The 15,143-nt window shown below is 31.0% G+C and overlaps 1 protein-coding gene across 1 annotated transcript; it reads right to left on the bottom strand.

The window, feature by feature from the left end:
- Positions 1-11,994: 11,994 nt before the first annotated feature.
- LOC103487999 (tyrosine/DOPA decarboxylase 2-like) lies at positions 11,995-14,739 on the bottom strand. Its single transcript, XM_008446534.3, has 2 exons — positions 14,050-14,739; positions 11,995-13,170 (listed from the first exon to the last, which is right to left on the bottom strand). The coding sequence occupies exons 1-2, from the start codon at positions 14,687-14,689 to the stop codon at positions 12,311-12,313; spliced, it is 1,500 nt and encodes a 499-aa protein (XP_008444756.2). The 5' UTR covers positions 14,690-14,739; the 3' UTR covers positions 11,995-12,310.
- Between the last annotated feature and the right edge of the window lie 404 nt (positions 14,740-15,143).

Genomic DNA, 15,143 nt, shown 5'->3' with positions numbered 1-15,143 from the left:
TATCTATTAATATGACTAATATAAGCATATCGGTGTCTATCAATTAGTCTATCATTAATAAAATATAAAATTTTGCTATATTTTATCAATCAATAATAATTTGTGTTTCTATTTTAAAATTGAAAAAGAAAATCAAACACTATTTCACAACACTAAGAATAAGAAGAATCATCACAAGAAACCTTAAGCACTAAACTTTAAGTCAAATATAGAAATTGAGAGGTTGAGATGCCTCAAAAATCCAATTGAATCTGTTACCCACTTTATTTATTTGAATATTGTATTTTAAAATAGAGTCCATAACAAAGTAACAATTAGAAGTTGAATTAAATATTGTGAAATTTCATCAACTTTTAAAACAATTGGAATAAATATGAGTAGGTATATAAAATATAAATTATGTTTAGACATATAAAAAACAAAACGTAGGAAAATGAGGAGAAGGTTGACGGACAGAGTCGCCAAAAAGGAGTCAGGATTTGGTTATGTTGATTGGAAAGAAAGAAAAGAAGAAACAAGAAATTTCTTATGCAATAGATTGGTCGTGGTCCAAATTTCCTTATTTATTAATTGGTACCCACTTATATTAACAATAAAAATCACACCCAATTTCCAAGCAATTTCTTTCTTCTTTTTACTTGGTGGAAAAGTTATTCTTATATCAACTTCGGCTTCTACTTCTACTGCACCACGTTAGCTATGAAAAACAAATTAGTGAAAACACCTCGTTTTTATTATAAATAAATAAATAATAATAATAATAATAATAATGGTGTAGTCGTTCGTGCATAATGTCACGTGTCTTACTTTTATAGATATTTAGGATCCGTTTGATAACATTTTTGTTTCTTGTTTTCTGTTTTTTGTTTCCTATTTTCTGTTTCTTGTTTCTTGCTTTTTGTTTTATTAGAATAAAAAAACGAGATCTTTCATAACTATCTTTCATTTTCTGTTTCTTGAAAAAGGAAAAAAAAAAGAAACTTAAATAGAAATTGATTTGATAAGTATTTCTTGTTTTTCGTTTTTTGGGTTATTTTTTCAAACATTTTCATTTTTTTTAGTTTAAATATAATTTAATTATGTATAAAATAAAAATATATAGAATTCATTAGAATATGAAAAAAAATAATTATAAAATATTAGCATTATTAAATACATATAAATCTCATTGCAAAGTTAATAATTATAATACAATAACTTTTATTAATCATATGCTGTTAAAATTTGATTTGAAATATAATCTTTCATTCAATTCATTTCTTTTAAATAATGTTGACTCAAATTCAACTCAATTATATTAGTATGTAAAATGTCATAGTTGTAAAATATTAAAGATAACCTGAATGATTATCTTAGTAAAAAATGTATAATATAAAATTTTAACTAATTTTTTTTATATTAAAAATAATAAAATTAAAATTAAAATAACATATAAACATCCTTATTGCAAGATTTAAATTTTGAAATTTAAAATTTAGAAAGAGGAATGACTATAGATAACAAACAAAATGAAATTATTTACAAAATATAGTAAAAAATTTAAATGAGATATAGAGAGTTTAATGAATTTTGTTATATTTCGTAAATAGTTTTATTATGTTGCTATTTTCTAAAATGGCTTATTTTTATTTGAATAAACGTATTCACAATTTAAAACTTAAATAATATTAAATTTAAATATTAAACTTGTTCAAATTCAAAATTATATTAAACACATAAATATAAAAAATTAATAAATATAAAATATAAAATAAATATAGCTAAATAGAAAAGAGATTTTAAAATTAGATGTAAGATTCGATAATCAAATAATGCATTAAGATTAAGATTAATATTGAAAATTTAAAATTTAAATTAAATTTAACATATAATTAAGAAAAACAAAGAGAAGAAAAAAATAAAAACAAATTAAAAAATATTAAACATATATTAAAGATTAATAAGGAAAGGAAAAAAATAAATTAAAAAATATTAAAATATAAATATGAAAAATTAATAGAGGAAGAAAAAATTAAGAAATATTAAGCGATTTTTTTTTTTGAAAAAGATAACAAATCAAAAAATATTTATACTGTATAAAACAATTTTGAGAAAGGAAAAGACCCATAGACACTTAATAGGAATTATAAAAAATGTCCCAGTTAACATGCGATTAATCGATCACACGCACGTGTGTGATTTTTCTTATAAACGATCATGTAGAAAATGATACATAATCATGAAGAAAATGATACACGATCGTGTAGGTAGTATCAACACCGGCCACACGCGCATGTAGTTCTTCCGAATGATCTGATACGCAATCGTGTAGAAAATGATACACAAGAGCTTAGTTCATGATACTCGATTGTTAGTTCATGATAAACGATGGTTTTGAAAAATCCCTAATAAACGATTGGTGTAATTCATGATACACGATCATGTAGTTCATGATAGATGATCGTATAGTTCATGATAAACGATGGTTTTGAAAAGCCCTAGTAAATGATCATGTAGATCATCATGATACACGACCGTATAGTCTATGATACATGATCGTATAGTTTCATGACACACAATGGTTTCGAGAAGTCCTATGGTAAACAATCACACTACAAGAGACGTGGGTACTCCCGACGCACAAATACGTCGGCGAAAATGCAAAGTACGTCGGGAAAGGATATCCCGACGTACAAAACGACGTCGGGAAGAACGTCGAGAGAAATGCGTCGCGAGAGGCTTTCCCGACGCCGTACCAAATCGGCGTTGGGAAAGGCTTTCCCGACGCCGGGAGATGCGTCGGGAAAACCTATTTTCCGACGTTTTTTTCCCGACGTAATGAACGTCGGGAAATATTTTTATATCGACACTAAAGATGCTTTTAATGTTGTTTCTAAACCGACATTAAAGATCTCTTTAATGTCAGTTTAAAAACGACATCTTTGCCTTGTTCTGGGCCCATTTTTTTAATTTTATTTTTATTAAAATGTTTCATTATTGTCCATTTTTTATAAACCGACATTGAGTCCATGTAGATAAATATTTTTTTACCCCAATAAATCAATAAAATTAATATTATTTTAGAAACTATAATATTTGTCTTTTACATTTGTATACACAAAATGGAATCTTATATTATGTTTATATATTCTACAACGGTACATGAAACAAGATCCTAATACAAAACTTAAATAAGAAATCTTAAACGCCTTCTCAAACCTTCAACGATCGTCTGACTTTCTACACAATCGCTTAGCTTTCAGTTTGATATGACTTCAATCATTCTACAAGCAATATCAAGAACACCCAACACGTGGATTTTGAATCTTCAACTGGCGCAACTATGATCAGCCCTGTTGTGGAACTTGGTTCAGTTCGTAATAATTGCAATTTCCCCGACTACTGTATCAAACACCTACAACACCATTCAAACATTTTCTTTCACCAAACTGAATTCTCCTACTTAAACCATTAAAATCAGTTTGCATAAGTAAATCTCACCCTCTATCAAACACTTTTAACTTTACCCAATTGAATTCCACTTCCATTAGAGCCAAACACTTTACCTATGGGTGAAAATGTAATGATATTCCCATTTTCTTTAAGAAATTATTCACTGCCTTTCCAACAATCCATACTGAATCATAGCCAAAAATCAAGGCAAATATTTAAAATAATGCAAGGAAATAACAGGAACCTTAAATTTTGCAACAAACTTAATCCAAAAGAAGTAAAACTTGCAGAAACTATAATCGACAATGAAAAGAAAAGAAAGAAAGAAGAAATTGCTCACTGCTCCAAGAACAAACCCAAGCAAACATAGAACCAGAACCAATATTTCCCGATACTTCATCTTCCTTTCCTATTTCTGCAACATTAACCACATAAATCTCAACCAGAAACAACATCCATGCAAACAATAAAATCATCAACAACGAAATAGAAAATCAAGCCAATTTTATAGCAATTGCAACAGAATAAAGAAGAGAAACTGCAGACCCTACTCACATTTTTTATTTGAACAATGTAAAACAGAGTTAATCCGATCATAGTATTTTTTAGTCAGCATGATCTAGCACACACCTAAACTAATTTTCATAAAAAAAAATCCTAAACTAATTTTTATCAAAAAAAACCTAAAACATAAACTTAAACTAAATAAATTTACATATTTCACTTACCTAAAGTGGCAGACGGCGACGAGGAACAACGGCGAGGGCGGTCGGCGACGGACGGCGGCGGAACAAAAGGATTATGCACGGCGGCGACTTCTTCTTCTTCTCCTTTCTTTTTCTCCTCCTCTCGGTTTCGGTTCTGTGAATACAGAACTGAAACGAATTTAAAGGGGATTTCCCGACGCAGTGACGTGGAGTCGGGAAATCCCTCAAAATGCATCGGGAAAAGGGGAATTCCCGACGCTCATTAAACCCCTTTTCCCGACGTTTCACGCGGCGTCGGGAAAAACCCCTATTCCCGATGCCTCTCCCGACGCACTGTTCACGACGTCGGGAAAAGGGGTTTTTTCCGACGTATTCTTGCCGACGCCTTCGTGGTGCGTCGGGAAAGATGGTTTTCCCGACGCAGCTCCCGACGCGTTGTTGAGGGCGTCGGGAAAGCCCTTATTCCCGACGTTCTTTATGCCGACGTGATTTTCGGCGTCGGGAATGCTCCATTTTCTTGTAGTGTCATGTAGTCAATCTCTGTCCATTACACATTAAAAAAAAATAATACAAGATTGATGAGTGATTGAAAATAAAGATAATAACAATAGAAGTATAATGAAACACTACAAGAAGTATGAGTTCTGTCGACGCATACTTGTGTCGTCAGAAATCAAAAAATGAATCAGGAAAGGCTATACTGATGCAAAAGCAAACGTCACGACTTGTGTCGTGAGTGCGCGTGACATCGTGATAGAAAAAGTCGACGCACAAATGAGCAACGTCAACAAAGGCTTTTGTCCGATGCATGCTTCGCCGACATGGCAACACGTCGACAATGGGGTAATGTTGACGTTTGCTCAAAGTGTTGACAATAGGGTATTGCCGACGTCCGATCAACACGTCAACAATATGGTATTGTTGATGTCATCGTGAACGCCAGCTTAAATAAACGATTGATATGGCGTCGTCATACCTTGGACCGACGCTGCATCGGGAAAAACTTTCTATAATTTTTTATTATTTAATTTTCTTTTTGCTATTGGGATCAAATTTCTTTTAAATTCATTCAAATTCTAAAAACAATTAAAGTAAAATTTAATAAAATATCAAATCGAATTTATATTAAAATTAATTCAAATATACAAAAAATACACGTTTGTAGTTCGGAAAGTACATGAATAAGGAAAAATAAAAATAAAAAACTAAAACATAATATAAGCGGTGCGAATACAGTTCCTCCATCCCTTCGAACCTACAATGATACCGAAATTAAGTTTAAATATATATCACCAATAAGAAATTAAAGAACATAAAAGTTGAAAATTACATACCCTAATGAAATCAAGGTCCTCTTCCTACCCGAGTGAGTTCTTCAATCATCTTCTTCATTTCTTCCATTTGTCGAGCATTTTTTCGTGCTTTCTGTAACTTTCTTTTTCTACTTCCTGAAGATGAGGTTTTAGCTCGTTAACCTCCTTGGCGTTTCGATGAGAAAGGTTATCCCTCTCACGCGTTTCGGTGACCTAAAATTGTTTTGTTAATGAATATAAGTCTAAAATAAGTCTAGGAAAGTTCCAAATGGATTTATATACTCCACATACCTGATCTATAAACCAATCAGGAAATGCTCCATGATGTCTTTCTATACCTTTATACAGGTTCACTGACTCTCCATGATACACCTAATCTATGTAAGAATGACATATTCCAATCGTTATAAATGTCTCTCCACACCCACTAATGAGTCCCAATTCTAGTTCATACATCTCTTGTATGAACAACTTATCTATCTGTACTCATCGACGTGATACTTCGCAACTTCTAAAAATTGGAAAACTACCTATCATACTCAACCGATAACTTATTCATAAGTTTTATCCAACCCTTGTCAATCGTCAAAGACCTAGAACATAAATACTTGTACTTAGTCTTATCTCCTCTCAAATGCTAACTTTACTCCATGGATAAGCCACACCTTAAAAGTACCCAATATCCCAACTTTCACTATATCTAAGTTTAAACTAAAAAATCTAACGCTTCCAACCAACAAGCTTTAGAAACTACCTAACACTGCGAACAAATTAACATGCACTAAGGGCTACCATAATTCTAACTAAATAAATGCTACCTTACTTCTAATAAACAAACTATGTTCACAAATAATTAACTACAGACTACCATAACTGCTGGATAGCCACAACAAATCAATAAAAATTTTCAAATTCATCAATTTCATCAATTTAAAAATTTTAATACAATAAAATCTCTCTATAACAATCGCAATCACAATTTCAATAATTATTATCGCAATTCCAATAATTTAAACTCTAACATAGTACAAATTTCAAAATTCCATTCACATATATATATAATTTGATTTTGAAACAATTCAATATACATTTTAATTCAAAAACTCTAACAAATTCAATATACAATCTATACATACAATTTAATTTAAATTCCAAAAACATTTACTTATTAATGCAACAAATTTAATAATAAACATACATACAATATACAACCTACCACCGACAGATTTAGTATAGGCCTAGGGGGTTCGAGCCCCTCTCAACTTTATCGTCTTTATATAATATATATAAAGAAAACTAATTATTTTTTAATATCTATAGTTAGCTTAATGGTTACTTCTAGGGGTGTAAACGGGTTGGGTTGGGTTGGGTTGAGGGACATTTTCAACCCAACCCATATTTTTCAGGTTGGTTGAGTTGACAACCCGAATAACCCATATTATATTCCCAACCCAAAGGGTTGGATTGAGTTGGGTTGTCGGGTTGTATTATTATTTTTTCATTCTTGATGTTTGTACGGTTTAAAATTGTTGTACGATGTCGATAAACACTCATATCCAAAGTTTCAAACATCTATAAATTCAAAGTTTCAAATATCCATAAAAGTTCAACATTTTAAACATTATCCATAAATATTAAATAAATAATAAAATATCTATAATATAAATATAAATAAATATATATATATATATATAAATTATTAATTCGGGTTGGGTTGGGTTGACCCGAATTTTTCAACCCCCAACCCGAGACCCAACCCAACCCGAGAAAAACCAAAATTTTCAACCTAACCCAACCCACATTTTAAACTAACCCAACCCAACCCATATTATATGGGTTGGGTAGTCCGGGTTATCGGGTTATTCAGGTTATTCTTACACCTCTAGTTACTTCGTCTATTAGTCCCTCTCCAACCTAGGTTCAAATCTTATTGATGTATTTTACTTTCCATATTTTCCTTTTAGCCCCTTATTAATATATTTTCTGGATCTACCAATTTACCTATACATACACAATCTACAAATTATACAAATATACAATATATTAACATATATTTTTTAGAAATGAAAAAAAAAACAAATACAACATTTTTATAGGTAGAAACGACGAACTAAGTGGACGACGATAGGAGGACGGTGGCGGTGGCGGGCAAGGACTAAATGGACGGTGCCGACGGTCGATGGCAAACGACTCAAACTCGATCTCTCTATCGTCTTTCTCTTTTCTTTCGTCTGTGTTCTGTGAACACAAAACTATAATAACAGGGGTTCTTCTGACGCATCCCAAAAACATCGTGAGAAAACCCCTCCAATAGCAACGCCATAAGAGGCTGCATCATTTTTTCTTCATGTAAGGCCGACGCAGTCACTTATGACGTCATGAAAACATTTTTAGAATTAGTCAAAACCTCACAGTTTCTCATGATGTTACTAACCTCTACGTCGGAAAAAGGTTGATCTATCACGATGTGCTCATCTTTGGCATCACGGAAAGGTTGTCATGATTATTTAATAGTTCAACCTTTGTCGACGTGGTCAACGCAACATCGTCGTAGATGGACCAACTACCGACGCCATGCCTATACGCGTCGTGATTTATATCATTTTTAATAATATTTTCAACTTCCCCCGACGTCATGCTCTTCCACGTCGGCCGGAACAATGACAACGTGTACATGCATGTGTCACGAAAATTTATATTAATATTTAAATAAAATGTTTCCTTGACGTCTTCATGCACGGCGCCGTGGAAGGCTTATGCTCTCTTGATGTCATCACGTCGACGTCGATATAGCACACCAATGCCGATACCTCCTCTACTACGTCACAAAAAGAATCTTCTTACGACGTCCTTTATCCTGACCCCGAAATAGGCATCGGGATATCTCTTATTACTTGTAGTGAAAAAGAATAATAATAATAATTGTAGAATAATATAATGATCATGATTTCAAAAGAATATAAAAAAATTTGCAGAAGATGAAGAGGAGACACCACCGGTGATTGCCGCTGTGAAAGAGATGGAAAGGAAGAAGGAAGAAATCGGAGTCGCGCGAAATTCAAAAACAGCAAAGGCGAACCTGGAATATCTAAAAAAATTGACTGGTTTCATGGGGTTTTTTATTTTGTTATACATATCGTAAATATTTTGGTGTTTTGTTATATTTATGAAAATTAACCAAATATTAAACATATAAATACAAAAAAATATTAATAAAATAAGAAAAGAGAAAACAAATTAAGAAATATAAAAAAGAAATAAATAAAAAAAATCGTCAAACTTTGGAATTTGAACCAAGACCTTTAGGTCAAAAGTGAAAGTAGACATGTCTCTTACCAATGAACCAACTAAAAATTTGAAATATATAAAAAATGGAATCAAATGAAATGGGAAAGAATTGTTTCTCTAATTTTATCCAATATTTAGAAACGTTTTTTAAATTTTGGGAACAAGAAATGGGAATGGTTATCAAACAATTTTTTTCTTAAAAAATGAGAAACACAAACAGGAAACAAGAAAAAAGAACCATATGAAATAAGCTCTTAATGTTTAAATAAGGTCACCTTATTTGTCAATGTGTCAAGTTATCCATACACCCTCAGTGTATAGATAACCTCACATCCTACTTGTCAAATTATAATGGATCTAAGAATACAATTAATTTGTAAAGAAAAATCAACGAACATTGGTCTAAAATCCATAATTCTCCTCTTCCTTTCTATTTTATTTTATTTCCATATTTTATTTCTCTTTTTCTTTATATATTTTTCAATTTTCTAATTATATTATCATTACTATCATTATTATATCTTCTTAATAGTGGCCTTTTGGAGACCGTTCCATTCCTCAATTTTACATCAGTTTTAAACTTTTTTAAGAAAATAGTATAGTTTTGTTTTTATCTTCATTGAAATGTTGTCGTTGGAGTTTGGAATGCTTATTTGAGGTGAAACCCATTGTATAAATTACTTTCATTTCCTTTTCTTTTTTACGAAACCATTTCTTTTATTGTTTTAAAAAATATATATAATATTACTATTTTTTTACATAATTATTTATCATATTATATCATACACTTTCTTTTCATGTTTTTTAGCAAATATTAAATTTTATTAAACTAATTTGCATTGTCATTCAAAATAATTTATATATTTATCTGTATCCCATTTTTGTTTCTTAGCAAAATGAGAAAAAAAAAAAAAAGAATAGAGGTTTTTCATTTTACTATACATGAAAGGAGCAATATTCTTTATTTATATATAATAATTTATTAGTTTATAAATAAAATATTTAAATAAGTAATTTTTTAATTAAATTTAATATTGATAAAATAAAATAAAATAAAGTTTATGATAAATAATTTATAATAATTAAGTCCATAACACATAATTTTATTGTTTGCAAAAATGGCAAAAGCAATGCTCAACCCACATACAGAATTTAAAATGTCAAAATATCCTCCTTACATAAATTTGATACACTTGATACACACATGATACATTTGATAGATATTAGATATAGTTCAATATAAATGATCGTAAAAAACTTCAAACTATCGGTCTTCATAATGAAAATACAGAATTTTTACAGTAATATTTAGATCTTCTAAACATTTGAAACGAAAACGAAATTTATAATTCTTACCACAAACAAAAATGATCTTCATTACGAAATATAGAATTCTTAACGAAATTTTATAATTGTCTAAACAATCCAGACAAAAACGATATTTATAATAATTCTTACAAAAAAAAAACTTACTGCAACAATCTTGACAGAGGAATATAAACGATCTTGATATTGTCGAAGAAGAGAAAGACTATTCAAGAGGAAGAATATTGTCGAAGATGAGGAAGAATATTGTTAAAGATGAGGAAAAATGTTCAAGAGAAAAAATATCTAAAAAAGCACATGAATAACTCGAAAAAAAAAGTGAATAAACCGAAAAGAAGAAGAGAAAGAATTGAAAAGTTATCCTCCAATTATAAAAACCAATAAGGACAAATATAGATTTATTAAAAGATAATTAGGCTACTAATAATTAGAAAGAGAGGTATTAAATTCTTCAAAAAAATTTGTAGAAAACTCTCTAACTTTCCTCCAAGAAATACAAAGAAAAGTTCTTTCATTTTTCTTCCTCCCAATTTTTTTGAATTTATGAAAGGAATAGGGGTGAGCATGGACACCGAAAATATCGATCAAAACAATTAAAATTGACCGAACAAATATTTGATGGTTGGTTTTATTAAAAATATGATAGGTTGTTGGCTTAATTAAAAGGGTTCGAAGAACTGACCGCCTTGTTACCTGAAACCGACCGATCCGAACAAAACCTCGTGTGTGTATATATAAAATATAATATATCTATATATATATAAGATAAATATTATTTAATATTATATTATATAAATAAATATAATATAAATATTCGAGGGTCCTTATGAACTGAATGGGCCATTAAGGGCCTGGTTTTCTGCCAGGTCCAATGGGCCATTGATGGCAAAAAAAAAAAAAAAAAAAAAAAAAGGAAAAACTGGCAGAAAACCGACCGACTGAAACCGACTCGCGGTTTGGTTGATCGGTTCAGTTATTCAACAGTTGGTTGTTGGTTTCTGTTAGGATTAAGTTAGTTTTAGACCTCAGTTTTTGTACAAAAACGACGTGCCTAACTGATTGATTACCCCTACGTACAAAGGAGGCTTTCATCGAGACAGATTATATTCTTACAGAAGTCGTAGTGAAGAAAACCTCGTAGAGAAGACCCAGAAGCAGATGAGTAGTTTCTATACAAAGATATATATAATTCTCATATGCTTAATCCTTTTGCTGTTTTCGTATGGTTTTAATTCTAATGGAAAACCAAACCAATCATTCTATCATTTCCACAATAGAATTGAAGCATATATTTGATCCCTTTAATAAAGGAGAAGACTACTGTATTCAACCTTAAATGTAAAAAGAAAAAAAAAAAAAAGATATATAAATTTGTTTTAGAAGTGAGGTCTAAAGTTCCAATATTTTCTTCATACTTTGGAAGGAGACACTGGATCATAGTTGAGAACTTGGGCTTTAGACTTCCTCAACAAGCTAGGGCGGCTAGCTTTAGTGTGGATGCTCCATTTTTTTTTTTTACATAGTCAGTTTAAATTAATTTCTGAAATTATGGGTACGAAATTATATAATGATGGTTCTCTTGTGGAGTGTAAGATGTCACACGAAATATCCTATCTAACATGATTAATAACTACAATAAAAATAAAGAAAAACAAAACAATAAAACACACGGAGATTGGTAATCAAGTTCGGTGATACAACATCTACATTTGAAGGTAGTATGCTCAGGAAAGATAGTTTACTAATATTAATGGGTTAAAACAATTAGAACGTCATTCTTATCCGTAGACTTTCAAAATCACAAAACAACCTTTAAGACAACAACCGATAAATTGAATAAATGTTAGAGAGTTTAAAAAACATATTTAGGCAATAAGACCGATGGTAATAACAATTTCAACATTGGATAAAATAAAATGAAAACATCATAACTATTAAATATAGTATATTATTATTTTATCATCCTGTGAGATTTAGAATACATGAGATGTAAGTGCTTTAAAAAAAAAAATACATAACATTTAAGCTCATCACCCACAAATTCAATTCCAAACAAATAAGAGAATAAAAATGCGAACGTGCATATAATTCAACAATTTAAAACACCATTTTTTTTCTTTAGGGCCATATAGTTTCCAATCTTCATCACTTCTCTGCTGAAGAAAAAGAACTTTTTTATTACCAATTTCTTAACTTTCTTTTATTCAATGGTTTCCTTCGTACTTATAACCAACCAAAACAACCTTAAACCCCCTTCAAGATCTTTTCGGCTACTTCTTGCACGAGCTTCCATGCCATGATGACATGTCGTTCCTCCGTCATCGTCCCGCCGGCGGCAAATCGAATCAAATACATTCCATCAACGACTGCATGTGTCATGTAAACTCTTCCCGTCTTGTTAATTCCCTCCAAAAATTTCAAGCTAAACATATTCGACTTCTGGACTTCATCGAGGGACAATCGAAAACAAACCATCCCGAAATTCCTTGGAACCGCAACCTCAAACCTCTCATCCCTCTCCACAAGCCCCTCAAAAATCTTCGCCATTTTCACATGGCTTCTCAAAAACTTCCTCAAATTTGCCACTCCATAGCTTTTCATCACAACCCATAACTTCATTGCTCGAAACCTTCTACTCAGCGTAATCTGCCAGTCTTTGTAGTCCACCACTTCACCCGAATCAGTTGCCCTATTTTTCAAATACGTAGGGTTCACTGAGAGAGAGTTTCTCAACCCTGACGGATCCTTCAGCCACAAGCAACAACAATCTGGCGCCGAGAAGAACCATTTATGCGCATTCAAGCTGAACGAATTTGCCTTCTCGACGCCATTCATGAAGTGCCGAAACTCCGGACAAATGCAAGCGCTTCCTGCATATGCAGCGTCCACATGAACCCAAATTCCGTTTTGTTGTGCTATATCGCAAAGCGAGTCAAGTGGGTCGACGGCGTTCGTTGAAGTCGTTCCGATAGTTGCACAAAGGTACAGTGGGATAAAGCCTTTTTGGATGTCGGATTGAATTGCCATTTTTAGAGAGGCTGGAGACAATCCAAATGACTCTGATTTTGTTGTCTTAATGACTCGAAAATTTTCCTCAGAAAAGCCTATGATAAAAATATGAATGACTTATTATAGATATTTCAATATCTAACCATATATATATAATAGATTCCAACCAATACTATATCTTTTTCCATATGTGGTTAAAATTCATTGATCTATCTTTTACCAGACTTGATAAATAACTGGATGTTTTTGAAATAAATGCACAACATTTAAGTTCATTTGGAAAAACTCTACTAACTATGCACAGCATTGAATTATATATATATATATATATATATATATATATATATATATATATATATATATATATATATAAATAGAATTATTGTTAGTTCAAACGCTAACTTTTTTTTTGAATAAAAAAATTACATTTATTTTCAATTGATATTAGTTTCTGTATTTCTGAAATGATGAATTTGATCTTTATATTATCAATTTTGGTTCAATCTCGGAATTCATTTAAAAATATAACTTACCTAAGTATTTTATTAAGCATATAACAAGATCTAAGTAGTAGTTAAGTACCAAAATAAATAACTTTTAGAAGTTAAAAGAACTAAACGAACCCTTTCAAAATTTTGAAAAAAAAAAAGTAGAACAATAATTCAAAGTTGAGTATGGAAATAGAATTTAAACAGCATTTAGGGTCGTTTTCGTGATAAAACACGTATATGCATTTAATATATACTTTGATTTTTGATCAAATAAAGACAACCTTTTTTTTCTCTCTTTTGAGTTTTGAGAAAGATGGCAACAAGAAAATAATATACCTTTTCAGTATTTGCCTATATATCTTCTTTCAATTACAAAAACTATTCTTTTATCTTTAAATTTGAGTCTAATGGTATAATGATACATTTCAGAAAATAAAAAATATATAAAAATTTCATGTTTATATATAAGTGGGATTCACCAACCTGCAACCTGCACGGCCTTTTGTAAGGACATATGAGTTTGATCAGAACCATAAACAACAAGCTTACTCATCTTCTCTCTTCCAATCTCTTTAAGTTTCATGTCCCTTGCAGCCACCAATGTACATAAAATCGCTTCACAAGTAGTCCCTTGAATAACGCCACCACCGCCGCCACCACCGGAAAACAAAAAGGCTTTAGGCAGATTGAGCATCTCACCAAACCAATCAAGCACCAACATTTCAAGCTCGGTGACCGCGGGGGACGAAAGCCAGTTAAAACCGACGACATTGAAGGCAGTGCCTAGCATTTCTCCAAGAAGACCTGCAGTGCTATTACTAGCAGGAAAATAAGCAAAAAAGTTAGGGCTTTGCCAATGAGTAATACCCGGAACGACATATCGGCTGACATCTTGAAGAATAGATTCTAAAGATTCGGGAGAATTTGGAGCAGAGTTTTGGGGTATGGTTTTCCGGAGATAGCCAGGAACAACTTGGCTAACAACTGGGAATTGTTCAATCTTTTTGTAATAATCAGCTATGTAATCCACAACTTTATGTGCTTGACTTCTGAATTCTTCTGGATCTAATGGGTTGACGACATTAAAGTCGATGTCAGCGATTTCATCGTTGATGCTTCCCATTTCAAAATTGGATCACAAAAATTTATAAAGGGATATAATTTGATTTTGTATGGTTTGTGATGTTCATTCTGCTAAAATGCATGGTATTATATAGAGAAGGAGTTGGTAGGAGAGTTTTTTCTTAAAAAAAATAAAATTACATGCAGTAAAATAAATTTAATTTAATTCCCCTTAAGTTTATCGAAAGTATTATACATATCTACTTACCTTTCATTTATGTTTAGTATGTTTATTATTATACTTATATTTAATTGAAGATTTGACTAAATTTTGTAATTTAACGTAGAAAAAAAATACAGAAAGTACCCACCGACGAAATTTTTGATTTGTTAAAAATAGTTTACAAATCTGCCAACCTAATTCGTAGCATTTATTTGGTGTTTAATTTGTGTTTATTTCATTTTATTATATTTACATTTAATGGAAGAGGTGAATTTTTGTAACTTAACCTAGA

The sequence above is a fragment of the Cucumis melo genome, chromosome 12, assembly GCF_025177605.1.
Source record: "Cucumis melo cultivar AY chromosome 12, USDA_Cmelo_AY_1.0, whole genome shotgun sequence".
Lineage (NCBI taxonomy): Eukaryota > Viridiplantae > Streptophyta > Magnoliopsida > Cucurbitales > Cucurbitaceae > Cucumis > Cucumis melo.
Note: the sequence above shows the minus strand (reverse complement) of the source record. Positions and strands in the feature narration are given on the sequence as shown.

Bases quoted from the DNA above. Each gene is read 5' to 3' on its own strand.
- LOC103487999 (XM_008446534.3), bottom strand. From the start codon at position 14,689: ATGGGAAGCATCAACGATGAAATCGCTGACATCGACTTTAATGTCGTC. The intron at 13,171-14,049 runs GTTGGTGAATCC...TTTTTATCATAG, and splicing joins AAAGGCCGTGCAGGTTGCAG to GCTTTTCTGAGGAAAATTTT.